Source organism: Melopsittacus undulatus, chromosome 4 (genome assembly GCF_012275295.1).
Source record: "Melopsittacus undulatus isolate bMelUnd1 chromosome 4, bMelUnd1.mat.Z, whole genome shotgun sequence".
NCBI lineage: Eukaryota > Metazoa > Chordata > Aves > Psittaciformes > Psittaculidae > Melopsittacus > Melopsittacus undulatus.
The window spans coordinates 67,588,049-67,614,294 of NC_047530.1; the positions used below are offsets into that span (position 1 = coordinate 67,588,049).

The window sequence follows — 26,246 nt, forward strand, 5'->3', positions numbered from 1 at the left end:
CAAGATGTTTTACAAAACTGTATCTGTTTCTCCTGCTCTGGACTTTGGTTTGCTCTTCTTCCCAGAAGATGTAGCTTTCTCTGGGACAACCGATTCAAGCCCAAAGCTGCATGCAGGCACTCCTCCACACATGCCTGCTCTGCAACCAGGCATTTTTAGTATCTTCCCCAAAAGATTTAATTGCTGTTCTAGCATAACTGGCAGAATTTCTGATCTTGCAGAGCCACAGAAGCAGCTCACATTACATCCTCACACAGATCCCTTTTTTAGAACCGAACATACAGTAACAGAAAATAAAGGGAGAGTTTTATCACACAAGGTGCAGTCCCCCTCCTGAAGCCCCCAGGAGCTGCAGCTGGATACCAGGAAGAACAGAGCCTGAAGAGTTTAAAGGTTTCTGCTCTGAGTGTAATTAATGACACAAAAGGAGCCTTGGACCACAACCACCATTCCCCCACATCATCTAAAGTGTGGTTGGTGGCTCAAAGGGAAGGCAAATCGCCAGCTCTGCCTGGCTTGGCCTTCTTCCTCACATCCTCTTTCCATGAATCTAACCCTAAAACCTGCAGGAGAGCAGACAACAGCTGGATTGTGAGTCAACAGGGAAAACCACTGTAAATATTTATTTCACTCATTTCTGTAAATACACCACTTTAACCCTCCACCTGAGCTCACAGATGATTTTGGCCTAATAAACAGGGCACAGAAGGCAGCATGCATTCCCAGAGAGAGCTGGCTGGTCTGGACTGCCAGGCGTCACCACCTCAGAGCAGCAGTTGCAGAACACTCTCTCAGCCTGCAGTCAAAGGATACATGAACATAAAATGGCACTTCCTTAATGGCTATTATGCCTGGGCTAGACTGAGACCCACAAATCACATCTCCTGCCTCATCCACAGCAGTAGGCAGACTCATCAGGAGACTATGAAAGGAGTACACTGTAATATGCCCAGTAACAAGTCTGAATCAGCTTTTAACATAAAACCCGTATCTCCAGGCTCAACACCTTTCGGAAAATATTCCATTAAAAACCATCTCAGAACTGATTGCTTTCCCTAGCCCAAACAGGAACAGAGACAACACAGGTTCATTCTTCTCCAGAGATTGCCAACAGCTTGCATACACATTAAATCCCAGGAAGTTAAATAGAAAGTCTCAGAAATTAAACAAAAAATATGCTCTTGTTTCATATTTACACATAAAAGGGAATGTATAGTTTTAATTACTGAAGGCCATTTGCTGGGAGACCACCTGCCATGCAAAACATTACCACAACCATATCTCTTTTCAGTGATTTCTGGATTGCCAGGGAGCCAAAGCAAGATGCCAATGTGACGACAAAGCATCATTAGCAGTGGGGAGGAAGCAATTGAGCTAAGGAAAGAGGGGCTGTGGCTGCAGCCACCATCTCCTCTTTGTGCTGTCGCACCCTCATGCATTGGCAGGGTAGAGAAAACAGCCTTTGATGAATAACTTGACGTGAGGCACTTTTCTACCCATCAGCGTGTCCTCCTACAGAAATGTTCTGCTATGATGACTGCCTTTAAATCACGCTGGAAGGCCCTCCCAGCAGATGTAATTTATGAGGGCTTCAACACCCTAGTAGTTCACAAAGCGATCAAACCGTGGGAAGAAAGCATGATGTAGGCCAACCGGCAATGGGAATATTAAAACTAGCAGGTCCTTTTTCCAACGTTCCTGCCTGATGTCCGGTTTAAGGGGCTCAAGGAAGTGGTTCACTTTGCCCTGCCTTTGTTAAGTCAGGTCAAAATACTAAGACAGCAGCTGAAGGCTGGGAGACCCCTTTAGCCATTTAACCTTACCTCAAGTCAACATGCTGCACTTTCAAAAGGAAGGCAACTCCAGATCTATTAATACTAGGTGAAACGTGTTCTGAGAAATACTGCACTGATTCCTACATTACACACACATGTGTATGACATTTTATTCCTTAGTAGGAAAATCAGAAGAAAGATGGAGAGCAATTCTTTTCAGACATGCTTTCCACTTGCTTTTGTAACTCACACTGCTATTACATTGCTCAAATAATGATTTTTAATTCATGCTCCCCTTGGGATGCACCAGCTTTAGGAAGAAAATGCTTTGCCAGAAACTGTATCGGTCTCCTAAACAATCAACTTGGGGAAGCAAAAAAGTGCCCTAAGGGTTTTCAAAGAGCCCTAAGGACCAGCTCACTGACTGAGAGCCCTGCACTCACTCCCCTCTCTCCTGCAAGACTTTCCAAGCCACAGGAAGGACATATGGATTGCCCTTGTGCAATCTCCCATTGTCCATCCATCACTGCACCTGAAATGTGTCAGACAGGCAGAGACTGACATTGGAGCCCCGGGACCCTTTTCCCCAGTTTAATCCTTCAGTGCCTACCCGAGCAGCACAGGTCACCTTTGTGCCAGGACATATGAAGTCTTCTGGCTTGTCCTGGAAGTTTACTGCTAGTGAGCAAAGCACAGGACTATAGTCATACAATGTATTTTCCTAACAAAAGCTAGTGGGTCAAAATCTCCTCCTGCCTATTAATTAAATTGTTCTTTAATTCACAATAAAAATCTTCTCTTAAAGAGCCAAAGGATTCCCCTTGCCCCAGGTGATGTGCAGCAGCAGCAAACATTAAAACACACTGCTGTCTGCAGGCCTGATCCTGCCAAGAGCACAGAGGCTGTCCGATTTCCACCAGGAAAATCAATCTCTGTTAGACCAGAGAGTTCCCTTAAATGAAAAGCCTTATCTAGAACAGGTTGTGTTATACAACAAGTCACTCTCTTTGCCTGGGAAATGAAAGATGATGAGCCAAAGTCCCCGGTACAGAGGCTATCTCCATAAATCTGCCAAAAAGGAGCTGTGGATTACTTTGCTGGATTAATTATCTGTCCTTCAAACAGAGTCCTGACCTCAGCGGCTGAGCATCTCCAACCTGTCAAAGCAGCTGGGAAATCAGGAAGGGAGGGCTTTTGCAAGGCACTGACCACAGGCTGCCTGCACCCCCTTTTTCACATGGGAAAAGCAGCAGAAACACCCATCAGAGTCATGGGAGCCCCAGCACTGGCCAGCCTGTCAGCACAAGGTGCTTGAATTGCAAGATCTCAATCTGGATTTCTTTTTCAAATGGCCTTTTGCAGGGCGGTGATCCAACTACTTGCAAAGTATGGGACAAAAGACTGCATATCTTCATGGGGCTAAAAAGATTGGCAGGGAGGGGGAGAAACAACTGAATGGCTTTTTCCTATGAGATATGGAAATGATTCTCAGTGCAGACAGGCAGGAGGCAGGCACATCTACCCTATCAGGACAACTAGCCAAAGCCGTGACACAGCTAGATCAGAGCTCCTCTGTCATCTCAGGCTTAACAGCTTTGTAAGCTGTTGGCGTAAAGTTAGATCTTAAGTCTTTTTTTATGTGGTTATGGTTAATCTTTTAGTTTTATTGTTTTCCTGTCACGGGAGGACCTTGTGCTGGAGATAGCTATATAAATAAGAGCTGCAGTATTATATCCCGAGGCACAGCTACCTGAGGGATGGAGCTGAAAAGGACACCAGCAATTCCAAATGAATTTTTATATCCTGCCTCCAAATCATACCAATGCTTTAGATATTAATACCAAAGGAATGATAAACAGCTACGTCACTTTTCATTCCTCTCACTGCTGTATATTCAACCCCAGCTAGTAAAATCAGACCAGGCACATGTGAACCCTGTGCCTGAAGACATGGGAGAGCACGGGGGAGGCATCACCCATCCCTGCTGTGAACTCACAACAGCATCACTGCCACCTCCCCTCATGGAAGGGAGCTGAAGAGTATAATTACAACCTCCACTGGCCATTTTCACTTTTGCTTACGGTCGGTTTCTAATTTAATTTGCTTCGCTATTCCCATATGTTAAGCTGTTTTTTTGCAAAATTGCCATAAAAAAATTTACCAGCTCAGGCACAAAATCTGCTTGCTGACCTTTACCATTGTGATTGAGGATAATGACAAATTAATTAGGCTTTACCTGCCTGCCAAAAAAATCTCTTGCCTTGAGTGAGCAGGATTTTGGAGGTATGCTAGCTGCTGGTTCCCATGTCTGCACTCTCAGGCATCAGGGAGTAACATATTCTTTCAAAAGCAAGAATCAAATCATGTACAGTATAAGAGAGTGCCTTGAGCAAGGCGGGGAGGCACTCACACCCTTATGGCTTCAGGGAAAAACTTGTCTGCTCCATGACCATGTTTTCTTTAAAAGCTGCCCTCAGCCACACACCTCGACCACAGTCTGGAAGCTGAAAGGGGTTGGCCAACTCTGGCTCTGGCAACAAACACAACCCACAGTGGAAAGAGGGCATCCTGAAGCCTGGCTTCAGGGATCTCGGAAACCTCTGCCTTAAGCTGAAGGCAGGGTGAAGATGGGGAGGAGGCAATAGCAGGTGTCTGCAGTTGTCCCGCAGCCCGTTCATGGGCTAATCCTTCCCAGCACACCACTCTGGAAGATGCTGGTGCCAACAGAAGGAGGACTCATCCTTGGTAGTGTTCAAAGCCAGGTTAGGCAGGTTGCCTGGTCTAGTGTGAGGTGTCCCTGCCCATGGCATGGGAGTTGGAATTAGATGATCTTAAGGTCCTTTCCAATCCTAACCATTCCATGACTATGACTCCTGGCCAGTTATAAAAATACTCTGCAATTCTCATGTTTGGGGGGAAAAATAAATAATGCAAAGCAGTTTAATCAGTCTTTGATGTGCTCTGCCTGATTCTCTGATATGAGAGCTGCCCCCCACCAAGCAGGACTGGGGGCAGGGATTAAGCTTTTGGCATATTCAAGCAGATGTGAAGCTGTATGCATTGATCTGCCTGCCTGTCAATCTGCACACTCTATCCTCCCCAGCCAGGCTCCCAGAGCATGCCTGGCTCCCTTCCACCATCCCTCCATCCAGTCATAATGACCAGACTGATGCTACGGTAGCATTGAGCAGGGGACACTTGCAAAGGGACATCACAACTATTTTGCAGGAAAACCTCCTGCAAAGACAGACATGGAAATAAGAGCATGCATGAACATTCCAGTAAAAATCCAGGGTCCAAGGTTTGTTTCCTTGATTCAGTAGAGCCACTGTAACCGTCCAATGAGCAGAAAGCCTGACATGACCATGAATGGATGGATGCATTTAGCAAACTAACCCCTTATAGATTACACAGTTGTTTCTGTAGGTTTAAGCCATCAAATAAAGGCTCTCAGAAACCCAGAGCTGTTTGTATTGCATCAGTGCTGACAAGGGAAAATTAGATACCTACAGCATAACCCATACTGTCAGAAAAAGGGTCTGTGGCCATCAGCAGATGCCCAAAGGAAGGTGGACAAACAGGACAAGGGTGATTTCCCAGCTGCTGGCTATCTTCAGACTTTGAGCTGGGTAGAGTTCCTATAAGCTGAATCTTTTACCATCTTCACAGTAGTTCAGCAGTCTCTGCAAAACCAGAGGTTTCAGTCCAGTCTCCAGTGAGACAAAAGCAAGTCCCTGCTGCACTTTAGTCTGTTGATACGTGCAATCTGGGGGAATCTTTCACTTAATTCATACCAGGGCAACATTAGAATAAATTGCAGTGGAAATTAGAGGAATAAATAATCCTTGCATCTTCAAAGGCACACTAACCAGGGTACTTGCGGTCAGGATCAGTGGACTTGAAAATCAGGGTGAAACCACCTTGACCCTAAAGGTTGATTAAAAGAGAATTTGAAATGTCTGGGCTTTGAGGAACTGGGAAATTATTTCCACACATGTAGCTTGAAGGAGCTGAACCAGCATTGGAAGCATGTGGCACAGCAGGGAGAGCAGGCACTACAGCCACTTCTTGCTCTGAAGATCTCTCAAAAAAAAGCAATACCAGAAATAGGGTTACAACCCAGACCCACCAAGCTGGTCCCTTGCTCCTGGGTTAACCCAAGTAGTCTGTCTGTCCCTGGGGCACAACCCCACAAAAGCAGGGCCCAGGTGCAGTCCAGTGAACATCAAAGTCTGCCTTGGATATAGCAGACTCACTGACCTCAAGGCATCTTAAATAAGATGGGTCCAGTTCCCCAAACTTGCCTTTACAATGCACAATTGTGTTTTATCTGGAAACACTTGCCCAGACTGCCCTGCCCCTGGCTCTTTAGCTATAGAAGAGATCCACAAACTATGGACCCAAAGGAGACAAGCACTGCCCAGCAAGGATCATTGGGTGACCAGCTACATCACTTTCAGCAAGGTACCCACACACCCTGGGAGGAGTACCCTGGGCTTCAGAGTCTCCCCACGATGGCAGGATCAAGCCATGTGCCTGTCAGAAGGCAGAAACCCTCCACTGCTTGAATTAACCTTAATTCTCTAGCCCTGCACCCTCGTGGCTCCAGTCCCGGCCTCCCAGCTTGCGAAGCTCTGGCAGTGCTTTGGCAGACCAGCCCTCGAACGGGTGGGTGGGGGAGGCGGCGGCTTTTGGGAAACGCTTCAGAAACTGCCAGGAGCCATTCAGCCCATAATCAGTCCCATTCTCTGCCTAAACAATAAACACCGCACTGCCAGCAAGAGTTTTACGCCCAGCTCTTTGCAGGTCTCCTCCATGATGCTGGGTAAAGCAGAGCTGTTTGTAGCTCATCATTAGGACAGAAAGGTTTTGCTATGAGATATTCTGATACTTGTTAAAAATAACGTCTGCTGCTTGAGGAAAAAGGGGATGCCACAAATGAAGCGCTCCAACAGTGCTGAAAGCAAAGAAAGCTTTTCAGGGAGGTAAAAGCTTTCAGTTGTAGCAGTAAGCTACAGTAATTAGTGATGCTGAATCAAAAGAGTAAGCAGTACAGTCAAGAAGATACTTAGCCAAATACGATTTCCCAGGCACGGGATGTACAAAGACTTATTGTAGGGCTAGGTGCAGTATCCCCACTGGGCTCCCCACCATTCTCTCCACAACTTACCTGAGACAATGGTGTAGCCGATGCCCCGGGGACGGCCCTTGTCCTGGTCTATCGCTGTTATCATCCGCACGGTGGTACCCTGGGGAGGGAGAGGAGACATGCATTACAGTCACCCCAGATGAGCACTTGTGGGGCTCCTGGGGTGCCCTTCTAAGGCCTTGCACTTCTTACCATGAGTCATGTGCTTAGGAAAACCTGTCCAAGGACAAAGCATGTAATAGAAAAGTCCCATCACCTGCTTCTTAGGGTAGTTCAGGTTCACTACTCCTCACTCCTGCAGCAAGCTGCAAAACTCTGCTAGCCACAATAGGATGTAGCTGGCAATGCCAAGAGCATGACCAGGAGAACATGTCCTGTAAAAGAACCACTGAGCAGGATGAGCTTGACTTCCTAGGTTTATACCAAGGCAAGTGTCTGTAGGGACTGGAGAGAGCACCACCAGACATGTTCCTCATGCTGCTCATCTCCTGCCTAGAGGGAAAGGATTTGAAGCAAGGTCAGGGTGGGAAGTACAGCTGTGAGTGCTCGAGGAAGAGGAAGGTGCAGCAATGGCAAAACCATGCCTCCTCATAGCATCACAACTGCACAGGCTGTGGCTGACAGGAAAAGCTTAAACTCCTCCACCACAGATATTTTCACTCTTCAGGCTCTAGATAAACAAAGGCAGCAATTCACCCTCACCACAATCTTCAGCACAAGTCACTACACCACTTCTATCTACTGTTGGCTTCTCAGTTTCAACTGGTCCTCTTCTTCCCTGCATTCTTCAAATGAGGCACCCAGGCAACAAGGAATACTCTTCTGGCCATTGGCATCCAGCTGTATAACTTACTAGGCAAGCTGCAGAGAATTTAACTGAAACCTTTAAGGAGAAGGAGGGTTGGACAGATACTGAGAACAGCGACTGCCCACAGGCAGGATCTTCTGCAACTGTCAGCTCACCCATCTCACCCTCCGTCCTTCAGGACAGACCTGTTTCTTACAGCCTGGAAGGCAGGTCCCCGAGCCCAGGAATCCCCCAGAAGTGATGAATAACATAATAGTCACCCAAAAGTCTTGTTTAGTGCTTTAAATAAAAACATGTGCTTATGTCAAGTCCATAAGCTGTACGTCTCCCGCCACACTGCAGTGAGCCCATGTGAATACAAACACATGCACATAATTAATGTAGTGTGAAAAAAATTACAACTCAGCTGTTCTTGTTTCCATTGGTTTATCAACAGTGGGGAAAAAACTGCTTCTTTTTGCCCTCAGAGGAAATGTCAACAAAGGCATTCGCATATCCAACAAAGGAGCACAGTGGAAGAGCAGTGTTGCATTTGTACTGCAATCCATCAGTTGAAGGCCAAAGGGAAAGCTGCTGCAGAAACAACACCAGTGGAAAGTTGGGACTTGCCATCTTCCCTGGCTTTCACAGCCATGCGCCTGTGGGCTCGATGGAGATGCTTTACTGCTGCTGGCCATAAAGAAGGCTCCTGGGACCAGGCAGACTGCCCATGCCCTGATCTCTGAGGGCATTTCAATGGACTCCTTAAGTAAATCCATGTTATTAACCGATAACATTATCCATAAATCCCAGGTCACTGGCCTTTGAGCAGTACTCAGCTGGTGAGGCTCAGCAGCCACCGGAGAGCCTCTAAATCACTGACAATAACTGTGCTTTCCAAAGGAGCAAGGATAGATAAAAAGCACAAGAAAAGCAGGAAAGAAGCAGGTGGAAAAGCGGAACAAGGGACATAGAAAGGAGGGCAATGCAAAGTAGGGAGGAAAAAAAAAGGGCAGGCATGCAGTCCAGCGCTGTCTCCCCCAGAATACCCTGTTTTAAGCTGCTGTCCCCATGGGGAAGACGTGAGCCCCCCTCTGCCCCCTGGCAAAATGAGAGCTCTTCCATGCAGAGGCAGTGGGTGAAGGCTCTTGGTCCACCTTGCAGCTCACTCATCACCTGTCAAAAAGCGAGGGAGCAGCACAGAATGATAAGTGTCGCCTGCTGTGCAGCACTTTCAAAGGGAAGGCAGCTGCGGGAGAAGGCAGGGCTCCCGCGATGGCTGAGGAATAGCAATTGGTCCACCACACTGTGGCCGCTTTATCTGTGGGAAAGGTCCCTCCTGTAGCAGCCAAGGGGAAGGGCTGTTGGGAGAGATAAAAGGATGAACGCAGATGTTGCAGCAGGGAAAGTTAGGGAGGGGAAGAGGGGGAATCTCGTTCTGATATCTTAGCAGTGTGTGCCGTAGAGACGTCCATAGGAGAGAAATTATCCAGACATCTGATCACAAGAATGAGGGCTGTTAGTGAGCACTCTAAGGTTCAACTGCAAGGCCCTGGCAAGCACATGATGATGGTTTCCATGGTCCTGGTTTTTGAGTCTAGTCTCCCCCATTCTCCTTGCAGACCTGTTTGTCTCCTCCTTCTTCACAAGCGCCTTCACCAGCACCTCCTGGGGATGAGCCACACTTCACCAGTGATGGAGAAATACATTCCAGAGTGAAGCTGAGCTCCTTAACGTTTGTGAATACCATCTCCTGGAACCACAGGAACCACAGGAACCTGCATACCGCTTTGCATCCTCCCTGATTTCCATCCTTCCTGATACCTCTTTTACAAGAGTCTTCTAATATCCACAAAACTGGTAGATCCCAGCTCCTGAGAATGAATGATACCTCCCCAAGCATTCACATAGTGTTTATGACCTTGACCCTTCTGGGGAAGAGACTGAACAATTGCCACAGCATATGCATAATGTTTACCCACATCACTGGTGGCAATTATTTGTTTTGTAGTGAGTCATAAGAATTGATGAAGATAGCCTTGGAGCATGACAGTTCAACATGGTCAACAGGAACGAGTATTCCATTCAACATGTGTTGGAGTAAGATGATGAGATGCAAAACATGATTGTACACACAGGCTATACTCATCTCTTAGTTCCTCTGATGATCATGAGGCCTTGCTCAGAGGCCAAGCAAAGGTAACTAAACCAGCAAAGGTAGGTAGCAGCAAAGATAGGAGAGACTAGAAGAAACAAGAAAACACCCAAACCAAAACAAACCCTTTATCACAGTCATACCACAACAGCAAGGACTGACCTCTCAACAACCACATCTCAACAATTCGCAGTTTTTCTTCCAAAATCCTATCAGACCACAGAAATGTTAATTTTACTGTCTAGGTCTTAGCACAGTAAGGGCAGAAGATGCTGTGCTCTGGCTCCCTGAGGCAGCCAACCGCACCCCTAAATTGGAGGGGACTGTCTCTAGCCGTGCACATCTGGTAAGGCTTCTACTAACTCATAGACACACCACATTGACTTCCAGTGCTAACAGCTCTGCCCAGGACTCACCCCAAATATTTGTGACACAAACCTACAGCTCTCAATCTCCAAAATATTCCTGATATTTCTTAAAACAAGCACCAACTTGCCCAGCACAGGCAATGGTGGCTGCAAAGAAAGCACTCTGGTGGGTATAGACTGATGCACCAGAACAGAATAACTCTTCCTCTAGGGAAGGAGGAAGAAGGTTTAGAAAAGTAATAATCTGGAAAAGCCTATGCTTAAAAAAAAGGCAAAGAAAATAAAGAATGGTACATTATCCAAACAAAATCTGAGGGTTTTCTGAAGAGGGGCAGGGGTAAATCAATCCTTTTTTAATAAAAGCCTGAGCTTTTAATAAAGTGTTCACACTGATGGGCTGGAAATATCGTAAGAAAGAATTAACTCGGAGCTATTGAGACTCTATGGCAAAAATAGTACTGATTCTACATTATTTCTTCAATCCAAGGACTTTGTGAGGAGCAGGGGGATGGTGCGGAAGAATTAAAACTGTTTTAATTATATTTGACATGTACTATCCTATTGCAAGGGAATACAACTTCTGGTTTTGGAACCAAGCATCAATGGAGTTTGCTCCTGCTCTTGCCTGTACTTGACTCTCTGTGGGATGAAGCACACTCTCATAGACCTCAGCTTGTCTCTTAGCAAGTGGATTCCTCCTCTTTCATCCCTAAAGTGAAGCTGCCATGCTGTATGGACCATACCCTGGCAGAGGTCTAAAAACAGGGGGTCATTAGGCCAACAGAATCTCTGCAAGAGGAAATGGCCCCTCTCCTCCAGCTGCTATTGAGTTGTCTGGAGAACATCAACAATGCTGTCCAGTCTACAAACACTGTGAGGATGCACACCCAGAAAGACTCTAAAGATGAAAAATACAATGTCACTAAGCTTTGCCACAGCTACAGGCAGCTTTGGTGCACTTGAGTGCCCTGGGAGAGATGTCTGAGGCGTGCTGGGAAGATCGACAGCATCAAGAAAGGAGAAACAACACCTCCAGGAACCTCTTCCCACTGCATCTTCTCCCTTTGCCCGATAAGAAATTCCTTTATTCTCAGTGTCCGAATAAGCATGTGCCCAAAATGCATCTGAATCATGCTACTAGATCCCAGCCTGAGAAAAATCAGAGCTACAATGACACTTCTCTCTCCTCTCACATCCCTCCACCCCTTTTTCTTCTTCTCTTATAGGATTAGGGACTTGAAAGGCAAAGCGCAGCCCAGCGTTGCAGAAGAAGGAGGAGGGGGGAGAGCTTAAGAAAGCTGCCATGGCAAAAAAAATCCCATTTCTCACTTCTTAATTCCAGTCAATTCCAGTCAAAGGGCTGATAGAGATCTGTTTGTGGTAATTTGCTGCAGTTTATCCACTCTTTTCACCTTCTATCGGCTCTTCACTGACGGGCTGGCTGACATGCTGTTACTCGAGTGAGGAAATTAAAATTTGATGCAATAATCCCAAATAAGAAGGATTTTATTAGGTAATGTATACACTTTAGATGAGGTGTTCTTGCCTGATATATTGATAGAGGACCACAGACATGCTGTGCACCACAGATAAAAAGAAAGGCAAGAGAGACGGACAGCGGGCATGTATAGCAGCAGCAAGTCTCTGCTTTGTAGATTTAGGGCTGGGATGAGATTTCTTGAGCACATTTTGGCCTGCTGAGCCTGATGGCAGGGCAAACATCACCCACAAATCCACTGCAGCCTGTCTGCTTGACCTGGAAGCCTGCTTTTGAACCAAACCCATACTCCTCATCCAAATTTGCTGTTATATTTTCAGTAATCAAGCCATTCTGCAGGGCAACAGTTGCTACTCTGCATGTGCGACTGGTTCCCTCAGGTGGTAGGGCAGAGCTGATGAGAAGACTTCCCATGGAGAGATCATAATGCACACGTTAAACCCCAGGTTTGCAAACCACATCCTTGTTTCAGTAGTGATTTCTCCCGGGAAAGATGGGACTTTGGGCCCAAACCAGAGAGCAGTATTACTCAAAGTACTGCCCACATTCAGCAGTCTTCCTCTTCACCATGTCTGTGATGGCACCTATCCATCTTGGATACCTCAGTGCCTCTGGAGATGTTACACAGGGCCAAGAGAAACTAAAATCCCTAAACCCTTCAGAGAACTTATGACAGTTTTGTGAGCACATCTTCATTCACTTCCAATTGCAGGTTACACAGCAATTATTTGCTGCTTTGCCTGCTGCAAACAGTGTATATTCTGGGAATAACTCTGGTACCCATCAGTGTATCAACACAAACAGATTGTTGAGCTCCAGATGATAAATATTAATGATGTCTATCACTAATTTGAGAGAGGCCCCCTTTCCTGGATACCAGGTCACTCCATGAAGGAGATGCAGTCTATAATTTTTTCTACTTGTGAGACTTCCATTTCTGTAATTTTATTGAATGCTCTTTTTCCCTTAGTTAAGTGTGATCTAAGTTGTGTTTTTTATTTCCCTGCCAGCTCATGTTGCCCCCCACAGAAATACTCCTTAATCTCAACATTGAAGCTTTCAGTTCATTAAAGTAATTCATGGAGCCATTTTTTGGCCGTCTTCAGGCCACCAGACAGGTTGTGTGCTGTCTGACCATGGGATTTGTGACAGTAGGACTCAGCCCTATTGATTCAGCACTCTCGATGCTGTAAGAGCCAGCATTTTGCTCCAAAGTGAATAAAAATGAATGAACTGAAGCAAGCTGGTGTTCCCCCTACCAGTGCATGAACTGAGTCAACAGGCATTTTGGATCCAGTGCACAAGAGGTGTTGCAGGATTCCTGTGTGGTATTGATGCTTACCACACTATGATTTTAGTGCAGAAGGTTTTTTCCATCCATATACAAAAATATTTGCCCTATAGACAAAGAGATGGGATATACAGCTGTGCCTTGGGAAGGCAGATACTGCTCAGTACTGACTGGTCCTTGGGCTGAAGGTCCTAGGGCTGAAGACCCTGGGCACACTTGCTGTTCGCAGAGCAAACAGCTCCCAAAGCCAAAGCTGCCTGCCATGCTCCGTGTCATCTGCTGCAGAGGACAAAAACCCTGCTGTATTTAGAGACTGGGAGATGTTTTCCACAAACAGTGAGTTTGCTGACAAACCGGGTTTCAGAAGAACTAAAATGATTGGATCAATTTGGCAAAACCTGGGGAAAAATACTCAAAGTGCTGAAATGGCTGATGATTCCGGCATGTTCAAAACTGGCTCATTTCACGAACGTTTAAGTTTTTCCTTCAAGTTTTCTGTTAGAAATGGCATGCATATACATGGTGGGGAGGAACTTAGGGTTACTAAGAACAACATAAAGCCTTTTCAAAATGTAAGAAAAAATTACTTAGGAAAACATCTTATTTTGGCTTCAGGCTTTCTAAACCTCCTGGCTTAGGCTCCCTTTTTTAAAAAGGGCTAAATATTTTGGGGGTGGCTTGAAACGTATTGTTTCAGAAAGAAAGAGATTTGCGTATCTTTGAATGCCATTTGTATCTCACGATTCAGAGCATTTGTGCTTTAGCATGGAAAAAGGGCTCCTCTTTGAACCCAAGCCACAAACATCAGGGCAGAGCAATGCATATCTGTGATAGATGGAAGAAGAAACAAATATCTGCAAAGAGGAGGTTTTCCTCCAACTCTTTTGGGTTACCTTGTCCTTTCTGTCCCATACCATGCTCCATTCTCCCTTGGCCCTCAGGAGGAGGGCCACGAGGATGATCAGGGGACTGGAGAACCTCCCATATGAAGACAGGCTGAGAAAGTTGGGGCTGTTCAGCCTGGAGAAGAGAAGGCTGTGTGGAGACCTCATAGCAGCCTTCCAGTATCTGAAGGGGGTTTATAAGGATTTTGAGAGGGACTCTTCATTAGGGACTGTAGTGATACGACAAGGGTAACAGGTTCAAACCTAAACAGCAGGGGTTTAGACTGGATGTAAGGAAGAAATTCTTTACTGTGAGGGTGCTGAGGCACTGGAATGGGTTTGCCCAGGGAGGTTGTGAATGCTCCATCCCTGGCAGTGTTCAAGGCCAGGCTGGACAGAGCCTTGGGTGATATGGTTTAGTGTGAGGTATCCCTGCCCATGGCAGGGGGGCTGGAACTGGATGATCTGAAGGTCCTTTCCAACCCTAACTATTCTATGATTCTATTATTCTATGGTCATGCACATTGGAGCAAAACAGCAGCCCTTACCGGAGGCGAGTTCTCGTAAATGTTTGTGCTGTAGGGCAGGTTGATGAAGATGGGGTCCATGTCCTGCACATCCGTGATGGTGATTGCCAAGTTGGCCAGAGTAGACAGTGGCTTGTTTTTATCTTGGTCCTTGAAAAACACAAGGGTCAGGGTGGAGGAGAGAAAGGATTTCTATTAGACAAATAGAATTACTCAACAGCATTAAGTTTCTCAGTGGTAGTTGGGTCAAAATTCCTGAGTAGTCCAGGTAATCATCTCTTTTTCAAGCTACATGCTGAAATTATTGTCCACCGTTCCTCCCTCTGAGCTTAAATGAAATGCAATATGCATTTCACTGCAGCATTAACCCTTTAAAACAAAGCAAGCACCAATTCAGTTTTCATGACATTTCAGTTGAAAAAGAAGAAACTGTTCAACATGTACTTCAAAGTATGAATTCCCACTTAATGCAGCTACAGTGTAGGGTACCTCTGCACCCTAAGACCTGGGTGTGGTTGCCAGCAGACTCTCATACCCACACATCACAGCAGGGCATCTCATACCCCCCAGCACCAATGCTTTTGCACATCTTGAGCTCCGTCAGCTGGAACATGACAAAGCCCACCAGCTCCCTCATGTTTCCACTGCTCTTCGTCACCCTGCAGTCTGTGTTGTAGTCCCAGCTTTATTCTTTTCTGTATTTGCTGCTCTGAGCTTTGCAGAGGGTATGTACACTAAGTGCTGCTTCTGTTTTCATTAGATGCCTCAGCTCTCACACAGAAGGCAGAGTGGAAACCACAACCACAGGATACATCCTCACAGTAGCAACCTCCTTTCCACTGAGCTAATTATTTCGGCTCTGATAAACTGCAAACCTCCTCCCTCCCACCTTGCACGGGAGCTGGCAGGATAAGGGTAACCAGGAGCTGCCTTTTGATGCAAGCCAAGCGGCTTCCATAGCTGTGGGGAGATGGGGAGCCATCCTGCCTGCTCTGCAAAGCAGGTCACAAGCACACAACAGTCTTACAATGAGTGTCAGTGGCTTGTGAAGAGTTAAATGCTCCCAGCAGGAGCATCATCCTCTTACACCCCCTCACAACCCATCAGCATGGAGCTGCAAGCACTTCGCAGTGCAAGACCCTTCCCTGGCAGCCAATACAACAGCAGTACACACTGTCGCTGTCTTTGTCCTGGCAGTGCCCTGTTGACACCATTTATCTTGCTGTAGCTTTGTCCCATGGGTGCTCAAATGTGACCCCAGTGCTAACAGCCCTTTCCTAAAAAGGCAGGGGAAAACAGATAACACATGGAAGGAGGGAAATAAATGCCTCCTTATACCCTAAGCAAGCACCATGGTGAAAGGCGACTGTTAGAGGTTACTGAACACTTCTGCAAACTGACTCTGAACAGCAGCAAGGACTGATTGCCAGAAGATTAATGTTAATTTAAGCTGTATTCAACAACACAGCTTACACATTATCCTCTTAACCTGCAGGCCTCGGCGTTTATGGCCTGTATGGATGCTTATTTCTGACTCACACTCTGCCGTTAGAGTTGTCAGGTTGAAGTCTTTTGTTTCTTCAGATAATGTTTTTTCCCCCCTCCCCTTCACCTCTTAAATTTTGGTTAAATGTTTACAGATAGCACTGAAAAACCAAGCACGTTTCAAGCTTCTTCACCTTCCATCTCTCATGCTGCCCTTTCCAGACTTTCTGCTCTTGCTGCCTACATCGTTGGGATGAAACAGTTCCTGCCTTGAAGCAAGGCTCCACAAATCTTCTTGCAACCCTTAAAGCCCCTGCAAATCCACTGTCACCCCAGTTCATGTTCCAGACCATGCAACCTCTTCATCAAGCAGGCAAAAGACTTCATTTGCTCCTCCAGCTCCTGCTAGACTGGTGCACTCTTGTCCTTCTTTCCTGGACTGTGTTGCCCCAAGGTTTCTCACTGCCTCTCTGCTAGAAATTACCAGTGCCCTGTGACCGAGCTGAGGAGAAATTCCCACAACTGCAACCAAGCCCCGTTCAGAGATGTAACATTTAAGTCTCTGAACTCCCTGAGCCAGGAGTGTATTAGGTAGCAAGTACCAGATATGCCCCCATTTTATCTTTGCTCCAGGTGGCTACTGCATCTGGGATACAAGAACAGAGCTGGATGGACCAAAGTGCATCCTTGTGTTCTTGAGGAAGCCAGAGTTGGACATGTGGATAAAAGGCATGTTTCCTTCAGGGCTTGTGTTTGGTCCCACATTTTCTAACCTGCCAGGTAGTCAAAAGCACATCCTGGGAAAGGGTGTTGGTGACAGAAGCTGATAAAGAAATAAACAATGCAGAGGGCCTCTTATCAGTGCAGTATTTAAAATAAAATTAGGCACATTTCAGAAAAATAAGCTTCTGGGAAAAATTCCACAGCCTTGGACATGCAAGGATTAGGCTGAAAGGTTGAGCTGTTTGCCTGTGGCCCTGGAGTCTGTGAATGCCCAATCTCTGTGGCCATGAAGAGTAAAGCAGCCCTGTGCAGCCCTCTCTGTCCTCATGACATTTGTAGTTCTGCATCAAGACAATGATCTTGATTAAATCACATGCTCCAAGAGTTCTAGCCAGCTGCCTGGAAGGGCAAGTAAGGGTTTTCTCCCCCTCTCCTGAATGCAGAGTTAGTGTAAGGCTGAACCTCACCTTCCTCTGTTGCACATGAGATGGGAAAGGAGCACCATAGAATCACAGAATAGTTAGGGTTGGAAAGGACCTTCAGATCATCTAGTTCCAGCCCCCCTGCCATGGGCAGGGACACCTCACACTAAACCATATCACCCAAGGCTCTGTCCAGCCTGGCCTTGAACACTGCCAGGGATGGAGCATTCACAACCTCCCTGGGCAAACCCATTCCAGTGCCTCAGCACCCTCACAGTAAAGAATTTCTTCCTTACATCCAGTCTAAACCCCTGCTGTTTAGGTTTGAACCTGTTACCCCTTGTCGTATCACTACAGTCCCTAATGAAGAGTCCCTCTCAAAATCCTTATAAACCCCCTTCAGATACTGGAAGGCTGCTATGAGGTCTCCACGTAGCCTTCTCTTCTCCAGGCTGAACAGCCCCAACTTTCTCAGCCTGTCTTCATATGGGAGGTGCTCCAGTCCCCTGATCATCCTCGTGGCCCTCCTCTGGACTTGTTCTAACAGTTCCATGTCCTTTTTATGTTGAGGACACCAGAACTGCACACAATACTCCAGGTGAGGTCTCCCGAGAGCAGAGCAGAGGGGCAGGATCACCTCGTTCAACCTGCTGGTCACTATTCAGAGCACCTGCTTGTGGGGTGCTCCTCATTCACATGTTCCCCATTTATGTATTCCCTGCCAAAATCTTGTTAGATTTCACACCAGGAAAGAAGTTTCCCATTAAGGTAGGGCATAAATTTGCCATGGTGGCCACCTGGACATACATTTCCCAGGGGTCCCCTCCCAGTACAGTGGTATTGACTATAATTATATTAGGACCTTGGTTTCTCTTTGTTCACCAGAATTTTAACTCTTGATACCTGAACATACCTGTGTGGGCTCAGGGGGGTTAATACAGGTGAATCCACTTGTATACACATCATGATACTTAACAAATGAGACTAGATGATTTAATGGTTTGTATGCCCAGTATGTATAGTATGTCTACTGGCTTTCTTCACCAAAGGAGCTGTTTGCCTTCATACAGAAGCCCTGACATGAATGAGCTGTTGTTGGAGAGGTACAGCTGTGCTCCATGAGCAGCACAGCAGTGATTTGAAACTACCCAGGTAAAATACTTCTAAGTGGAAAATGCTCAATGTGGCCAAGGAGATGCCAGGGTAGGGCAAGACAATAAGTATGAAGCAGCTCCTTCCCCACTGAAGTCTCTCCAGAAGATGCCTCCTCTCCAGTAGCAACTAGGATAAGACTCACCGTTGCATTGACCTGAAGCTGGTATGCCTGAGTCACTTCATAGTCCAGCTCCCGTATCACCGACACGATGCCACGGCCACTGTCGATGGCAAAGAAGTTGGAAGGAGGCTGGAAGGAGTAAAGCACGCTGCCTCCTGCCCCCTGATCTGGATCTGTGGCATTCACTATGAAAATTGGAGTGCCCACCGGTGTATTCTGAGAAAAAATAATGATAAAAAATCAGTGAAATTGTGCACCAGCCCATTTTCCCATCAAACACAGGTCAGCAATTCCCTTTGCCCATCAGAAGGAATATCTGGACACCCAAGAATTTCAGTCCTGTATTTTCAGGACATTCATAAGTCATACAGCTGTTTTCTTTATTACAGTATTGTAGCAGCTATAATAGTTGTTACACACTTATAATAACAGTTATACAGCTGCGGTCAAGATGGCACTCTATCACAAGCCCTCATTTTCCCAGACATCACAACTTTCCAGAAAAATTACTCTCTTTACTGAAACTTGTTTTCCGCCCAAAAGCACTTTTATTTTCAATGTTGATTCTCTCTCCATTTTCACCATAAGGCATTTAATATGAGAGCCTAAAAAATGCATTCAATGCAACCGCAGAACTTTACGCAAAAGTCAAAGTTATAGTTTCCACAGCAACTACAACCTGGCCCCATTAACGCAGACATTAACAATTAAATCGTCATAAATCTGGAACTAATCTACATGCATAAAATATGCAGCTGAGTGCACAAAATCAGCAATGGCAAGTGCAGTTTGGCACTTCTTATTGTTTAACTTCACAGCAGGGAGAACAATTATCCATTTTTGGTGGAACAGCTGCATGTTCCTATGCAAATCTTAAATGCATATTCTTGTCTCTCTAAAGGCAGAAGCACAGACAGCAAGCAAAAGGATTTTGCTGGGGACCTAGGCTGCAGGTAAGCACAGATCATGATGGCTTGGGCAAATCCATATGTTTGTAACGTGTTTATAGTCACAGTAAGGGTTGACGACCAGCTAAAACTTGAAAGGGAGACAGCAAAGGTCAAAAGTGAGATGTAGCAGGGGCTGGTTGTGACCAGTTGGGATAATACGGATTATTTTTGCAAACCTCTTCCGAAGCCTCTGTGGTTTATTGTTAATTTCATTCATATAAAATTTGTTGTCCTTAGCTCATAGAGGAGTATCATAAAGTGCTGAGAATGTGGAAAAAAAAAACGGAGGAGAAACAATTGAGGAGAAACAGACCTTAGGAGATAGGCACTAATTCCAACTAGAGCACCTTCTGCAAATCCTTGGCTGAAGCTGAGCAACAAACTGAGCCATTTTCAAGTTTTTGGGAACCACAAAGCTTGGAGTGAACCATGGCTAGGGCTTCATCAAGGCTGTTCCAGACCACCAACTCTACTAGAAAGCATGAGAAACCAGGACTCCATGCTTGGAGATCCGATTTAACCAGTTTAATACTCGGTGATGGCACCAGAAAAGAACCAAAACATCCAAATTTGCCCCAGTGAGGCTTAGCAGAAGGCTTAGGCCAGCAGAAACTTGCCCTCAAAGACAAGTAGCAAGATTTGCTGTGAGATTAGTGAGGCAGAGTGAGTAATCCAGGGCATGTCCTGCAACCTGCATTCATGAGTTTGGGCCCTGGATGCTCATCCACACACATCCCTCATGCCTCCCTGTCCTTGCATCCAGCCACATGGCATTGTAGGCATGCTCTGATAGTTAAGCTTGTCTCGGGCTCCAGCGAAACTCCGCGGTCCTTACTTCAGTGTCACTTCTGCAGAGGTGTGAGAGGTTGCAGTTCCCACCTAGATTTTTCATTTGCTTTCTTTTCTCTCCCCTCTAAATCAAACCCCAGCAGCTCGCAGGGCATGGCCTGAAGATTATTTTTTAAAGCACCTTCAAGTTTTTTTGTGAACAGCAATCATAAAAGCATAAAAGATATAGCTGGAAGGGACCTCAAAAGAGAAACCCGTCCTTGTACTACACCTAAATCATTCCCATCCTTAAAGCTAGTTTCTAGCGATGGAGGCACCACATCCTCCCCAGCCCATTTGTCCCAGCAGTTTGCTAGCCTTTGCCTTACAACTGCTGATTTTCTGTCAGGCTTAACCCATATCTGCCCTGCTGCCATGTAAGTCTTTGACTTTGTGCCACACACAGAGCATGTTAATCCTGGTTTGTGCATTTAGACTGCTCAGGAACTGGGACTTTGTCAGGTTGAGAGGCATATTGAGGTGGAGAAGCCCTTCATGAGGGGGCTGTGATGGGTGTTTTGTTTCCAAGCACTCCTAAGACACCTTCTCAGGCAGGGCTAGAGCATATCCCTATCCTTCTTTGGGCTACCTGCCTCCCCAAGCTATCATGGCCAGCTGGGAGCAGCTCCAGAGCATCTCACAGCCCTCCCCTTCCTGCTGCTACAGGGCATTGGTCTGACCGTTGAGGCCTGCATGCTCCAACAACTACCTTCTCAAATTCCTCCCCCAGAGCCACTAGGGTATCAATGTCAGGACAAAGAGCATTACAAATTAACCATTAACGGGGGGAGGAGAGGCAGTGAAAAGAGTAGATTCGGGGTTGCACCAATGAGGTCTGGGGTATATTGTCCCCAGGAGTAATAATATTCATAAGCATAAAGCTGGACTTGATGAATATGTTTTCCCTTCTTTTTAAGTGCCCCTAGCCACTCCTTTTAACATGCAAATCCGCTCTGGTCACCCGTGATTATGGGGCTGTGAGGCTGGCTGTGAAAGACGAGAGCTTGATTTCCCTGGCATTGTATTTCATACAATAGCCCAAAAGCAGGCTTTGAAGCCAGTTCATCTCCTTGTCCTTCCAAAGCAGAAGCTGCCTGGAGGGACACAGAGGTCACCAGCTTTGGTGCTGTCAGCTCCAGCCCTTGCAGCTCTGATTTGGCGATTATTGTATTTTTATCCTTATTTTACAGCTTTGCTGACCAGGCCCTTTCATTGGCCTGGGTAACAAAAACCATACAAGCAGGGTATGAGCTCTGGACAATTTCTGGCTGGCCCTGGGAAACAGCCAACCACACCAAAGAATCCGAGGGGCTGTAAGGGACCCTGGGGCAGGACCTCAGCAGGTGACAGTGGGCATCTGCAAGCATGAGCAAAGCATGGTGTGTGGGAATTTAGTAGGGCAGCAGAAGGATCCCAGACAATAGGGGGAGCATTAACAGGAGCCTGAAGGAGAACACCGTAGTCTCAGAGGGGGTAATCTCTGATACTGCCCAAAGTGCGTAAGTCAGTGGGAAAATTTCACTACCAAATGCATGCCCTTATTCCAAATAGCACAGAGGTCAAAGGATGCAGACCTGTAAGAAGTGCTCTAGGTAATGCATCCTTTTCCTCCAGCTCAAACTCAAGCAAACAAACCTCAACTCTGGAAAAGCAAAAGCAGCTGTGGAATGCAGACATCCCATATTGACAGTCCTCTAGGAAATGATGTCCCATGTTCAGTGTTCATGTCCAGGCAGGATGCAGGAGTAATTTCAGACCACCAGTTTTAAAAAGCATAAGAAGGATGTCTTTAAAATCCTCTTGCCATTTTTGGGTCAAACAGGCTCAAGATATTCCTCAGCAGGAGGCTGATGTCTTTATTTCTCAAAAGATGCGGCCCATCATCTGAACAATGGAGCAAAACATCTGTATAAACAGAACTGGCTGGGCTTTGTGTTTGATGGTAAATAACAGGCAGAGGGCACATCCCAGGAAGATGTGATTCTTAAGCCCTGAACCAGGCCAGCTCAACACAGACCATGTTTCTAAATTTTCAGCATTTGGCCTATTTATAGGGCTCTTCCCTGTGTCCCTCGTGGCTATTCTTCCTTAGCAAAGATTAGTTGTGGTTATGCTTAGTTGCCTGACAGGCAAAAATAACAAATTCTATCTTTTCTATTCAGAAAAGAAGAAATGCAGACAGACAACAGCCTACAGGTACTTGTGGCAACCAGGTGAATTCTCTACACGAGTCACCAAATTCTGTCATTTTTAAAGCTCTCAGCTCTCTTCAGCAGCCAGTGATGAAGCTTCGCTCTCTACAGAAAAAAGAACTGGTGACAAAACTATGTCATGTCATTAAATCTTTGTTATGATGCCAGCAGATGCAAGATAAAAATAAACATGTAGACAGATGCCTCCCACGGAGGAGAAGGATGGCAAACAGGAGCAGGACCTGCTCCTGACCTGTCTCCAGCACCCCATCCTTCATCAGGCAGCTCAGCAGGAGTGGCTCAGCATGCCCTCCAAGCAGATTCAGGAGTTAAAGGGTTCTGGTGGGCCAGCTGCAATACCACTGAGCTGTATGGGCTGGGGATGCTGAGGTGCAAGGTAGCAAGGCCATTTGTTCCCCTCTTATTTTGCAATAAATGAATAGGAAAGGTTCAATCTGTTGCAAAAATCATATAGGAAGAAGCTGATGGGGTCCTGTTTGCCACAAGGAAATACTGAATGGTAACAGCATGTTACACATTACACCCGAAGCACCAGGAAGACCAAACCCAAAGCAGCGAGGTACGAGAGTCCAAGGTAGGAGACTACTCTGTTTCAGTGGATCATCAAAAGGGAGGACAGACTTGCTTTAAAATAAGGAATGAACAACCCTAAAAAGCCTGTATAACCACAAAAAGGACGGTGCTGCACAAGAAAGAAGCACAGGAGAGACCAAGACTTTACCTCTCTCACACCAGTGCAACAATACACACTTTACATAGGAAATACACACCTTTGAGTGACCAGAATTGTATTTCCACCCAAAGGCTTTTATGGCTATGGCCCAAGTGTGGCCCACCATAGCAAACGCTTTGCCTACCCTGGGCTGTCACCTCAATGCAGCCCTCCAGCATGAGTGACCAGACGCAGATATGTCCTGTGTTAACCCTGGCACACTGACAGTTAGCACACCAAGGCCTTACACATTATTCTCTGCAAAAGGGCACCCAAAGCTGAAGAAAAGGTTACCAGAAAAAGGCCTTTTTGAAATATTTACACCTCACTCTCTGGCCACACCTGTAGTCTTTAATATCTTATTATGAATCCTGCTATAAAATGCATTAGTAATAAAATTTCTGATGGATGCTGCTCTGACACAACACGGCAATACAAAGTGGATTAGAAGCTGGAGGAGGCAATCTCCGAGGGAACTATTCTATGATGTGCCATACCAGGCATATTACATGGCTGTAGCTCACTGTGAGACACACTGGGTAGGGCTTCCTAAAAGTGTTGAGACACAACCTCATTTTGTCTGCCACCAAATGTTCCCCACAGGCTACAGAGCCAGCTGGCATCACAGAAGCGCTGGGGACCAAAGCAGTGGCAGGACCACACCAGCACAATGAAGACCAAATGTGGGCTGGGTGAGGAGCTCCCAATTAAAAGGATCCCAAATCAAGGAAATCTTTTGGGTGGATAACTTTTAAGGCACATATGAACCTATATGAACAACCTCTTCCTTCACAAAGGACTAAAATGAAAAGGCTCTATGCAGAAAAGCCAGCATCCATGCATTTCACCCGGCCCACAGTGCCTGCTCCCAGAGAGTAAAAACCCCTGGGGCTGTCAGACAGCTGCTCACCCTGCTAATGGAGCAGATTTGCATGGTGCCTTTGAGAGCTTTCCACCATAGCAAAACCATTTCATGGGCCACAGACCACCAACACCTCAGACGTGCCTTGATCCATCAGCCTTGTCCAACTGGCCTGACACCAGGCACCCTGCGGGCAAAGGGCTGAGAGAGGAAATACGTGGTGCAGACTATTTTACAGCAGGGTCAGATTTGCACAGAAGTACAGGTGGGAGATGACCCAGACAAGATCTGGGAGTTAATTTCTCAGACACTACCTTCTCTTAAATACATACACCTTTCCAGCCTACAGACAGGTCGTTACAAGCTTTGGATGGGCACTACAAATGCTCATTTGCATTTATTTAAGACTGCTTTAATAAAGCCTGCTCCTCATCTCCAGTGGCTGGCCATGTAGCGGACTTCCATCTGACCTCACAGGGCAAAGTCACCCAGCAGCGCCCCAGCAGAAGCTGGTAGAAATGATTAGGATGCGGATGCGCACATGCTGTACCAGTGCAAATAATGTGGAAAAACGGCAGGCAATCTGGCCAAACAGCTGTCTGAAGGTCGATGAGATGAGGCGACGCAAATGGACTGGGGGCATACAGTGACGGGCACGAGGGCCTGAGCAGCAGGCAGCCTACCAAGATGCACACGCTATGATATCCACATCAGCACTTGAAACACTCTTTTCAGCTCTATTTTGGGTCCTGCTTTCTTCCCCCAGCCCTCACGCTGCCCCTGCATCAAGGCGGGAGCTCAAACCTTCCATCAGGAGAAGCTTCACTCTCCTGTTACATCTCAGGTCAACCTATTACTCTTAAATTATTCCCTGCTGCTGTTCCTGGCGGCTCTTTTCCCTCTCCCTGTCTCTCACCACCTCACAGCAGGGTGGATGAAAGGAGCTTTGTGCTTTGCTAAAAGCTGGCTCAGACATCCCTCTGCTCAAGTCAAAGGAGCTCCCACCAATCCCATCTCGTTGCAGGGCATGAGGGAGGGTTTGATGCCTCTTGCTCAAGGCATGGCATCTCAGAGGTGCTGTATAGCAGAGCTTGCACTGGATCCAAGTGCCTTCTACTACAGCTGAAATCCTGGTTCCGTCAGCCCTGGACTGCCCAGGACAGACTTAAGTCACCCATTCCTGTTTGGGTCTCATCTGCTGCAAGAGACGGCTGCAAAAGCAGGGACAGAACAAGCGACAGTCCTACTTCTAGACCCTGCTGAGAGCAAAACAACAGTCCCAAGTTTTGGTTTCCCCCCCGGCTCTATCTCAGATGCAGCCTGACTGCCAGACTGGGTCCCTTGCTCACATGCCAGCTCTAAATGTTCACACGGATGTGCGCAGACTTACAATTCCTGCATTCTTTATTACACTTTTAATTACATTTATTAATTGTATTATTGCCAGTCTGAGCCAAGCAATTTCCAATTTCAAAGTTTGATTTTAAAACCTGATAATTTCCCTTTTAAATTTTTTTTGTTGAAATTCACCCCACCTTTCAATAAGCTCTCGTTAATATGTATCTCTTGCTGCTATCTCTATTAAGTGACCTCCCTCATTACTGGATGACACTGGCAAACGGCCACCACAAAGCTATAATTCAATTGAGGGGCTTTTGAAAACACCATAAACACAGCTGGAATAGATGCATTATAGGAGTTGGAGACTGAATTAGCTGCTGGATAACTGCACTCGGAGCTGAGAGCACTTATTCAAGGCAGATTCAGCCTGACCCAACATACAGTGCTGAAGAAAGAGATATTGTAACCAGCAAGCCCATGGGGGAACTTGCAACACTGGCAGGACAATGGTGTTCAGCAGGCAGAGGGCAGGCAGCCACAAGTGGGAGAGGATGCTCTGGTATCCTGCGGGATAAAGCTGCTAGCTTTTTCCAGCCCAGAGATGCCCCATTTCCCACCAAAGATAATTCTGCCCTTGTTAGCATGGGGCTCAGAGAGCTGAATTATGGCACAGAATCCCCAAAAGCTGGGTGCAGAGGAGCTCTGCACTGTGTGGCACCCATAATTTCTGCAGCACAGGTATTGAGGGGCAAGCCCAAGAGAGGCAAGAGAGGGTAGATGGCAGAGGAAGGAAATGCTAATAAAGAAACTCACAGTATTCCTCTTAATTATATCTTCCCAACTGGCTCTAGCCACTGTCTCTTCCAGGCAGCTGTATGGTAAGTGGGACATGTCACCCTGCTGCTCTCTACTTTGGGAGCAGTAGAGTGTCCATGTGGCTCAAGCACTCATCCAGAATGGATTTATATTCAAAAGAGAAAGTGAGGAAAGGGAAAACATC

The 26,246-nt window shown here is 46.4% G+C and overlaps 1 protein-coding gene across 1 annotated transcript in view; it reads right to left on the minus strand.

Moving 5' to 3' along the window:
* Positions 1-26,246, minus strand: part of CDH23 (cadherin related 23) — a 210,892-nt gene that overhangs the window by 99,309 nt on the left and 85,337 nt on the right. The window contains exons 7-9 of the mRNA XM_031053064.2: positions 18,362-18,556; positions 14,456-14,584; positions 6,946-7,024 (exon numbers count right to left, since the gene is read on the minus strand). Coding sequence (XP_030908924.1) covers positions 6,946-7,024; positions 14,456-14,584; positions 18,362-18,556 — 403 coding nt within the window. The remainder of the gene's footprint in view (positions 1-6,945; positions 7,025-14,455; positions 14,585-18,361; positions 18,557-26,246) is intronic.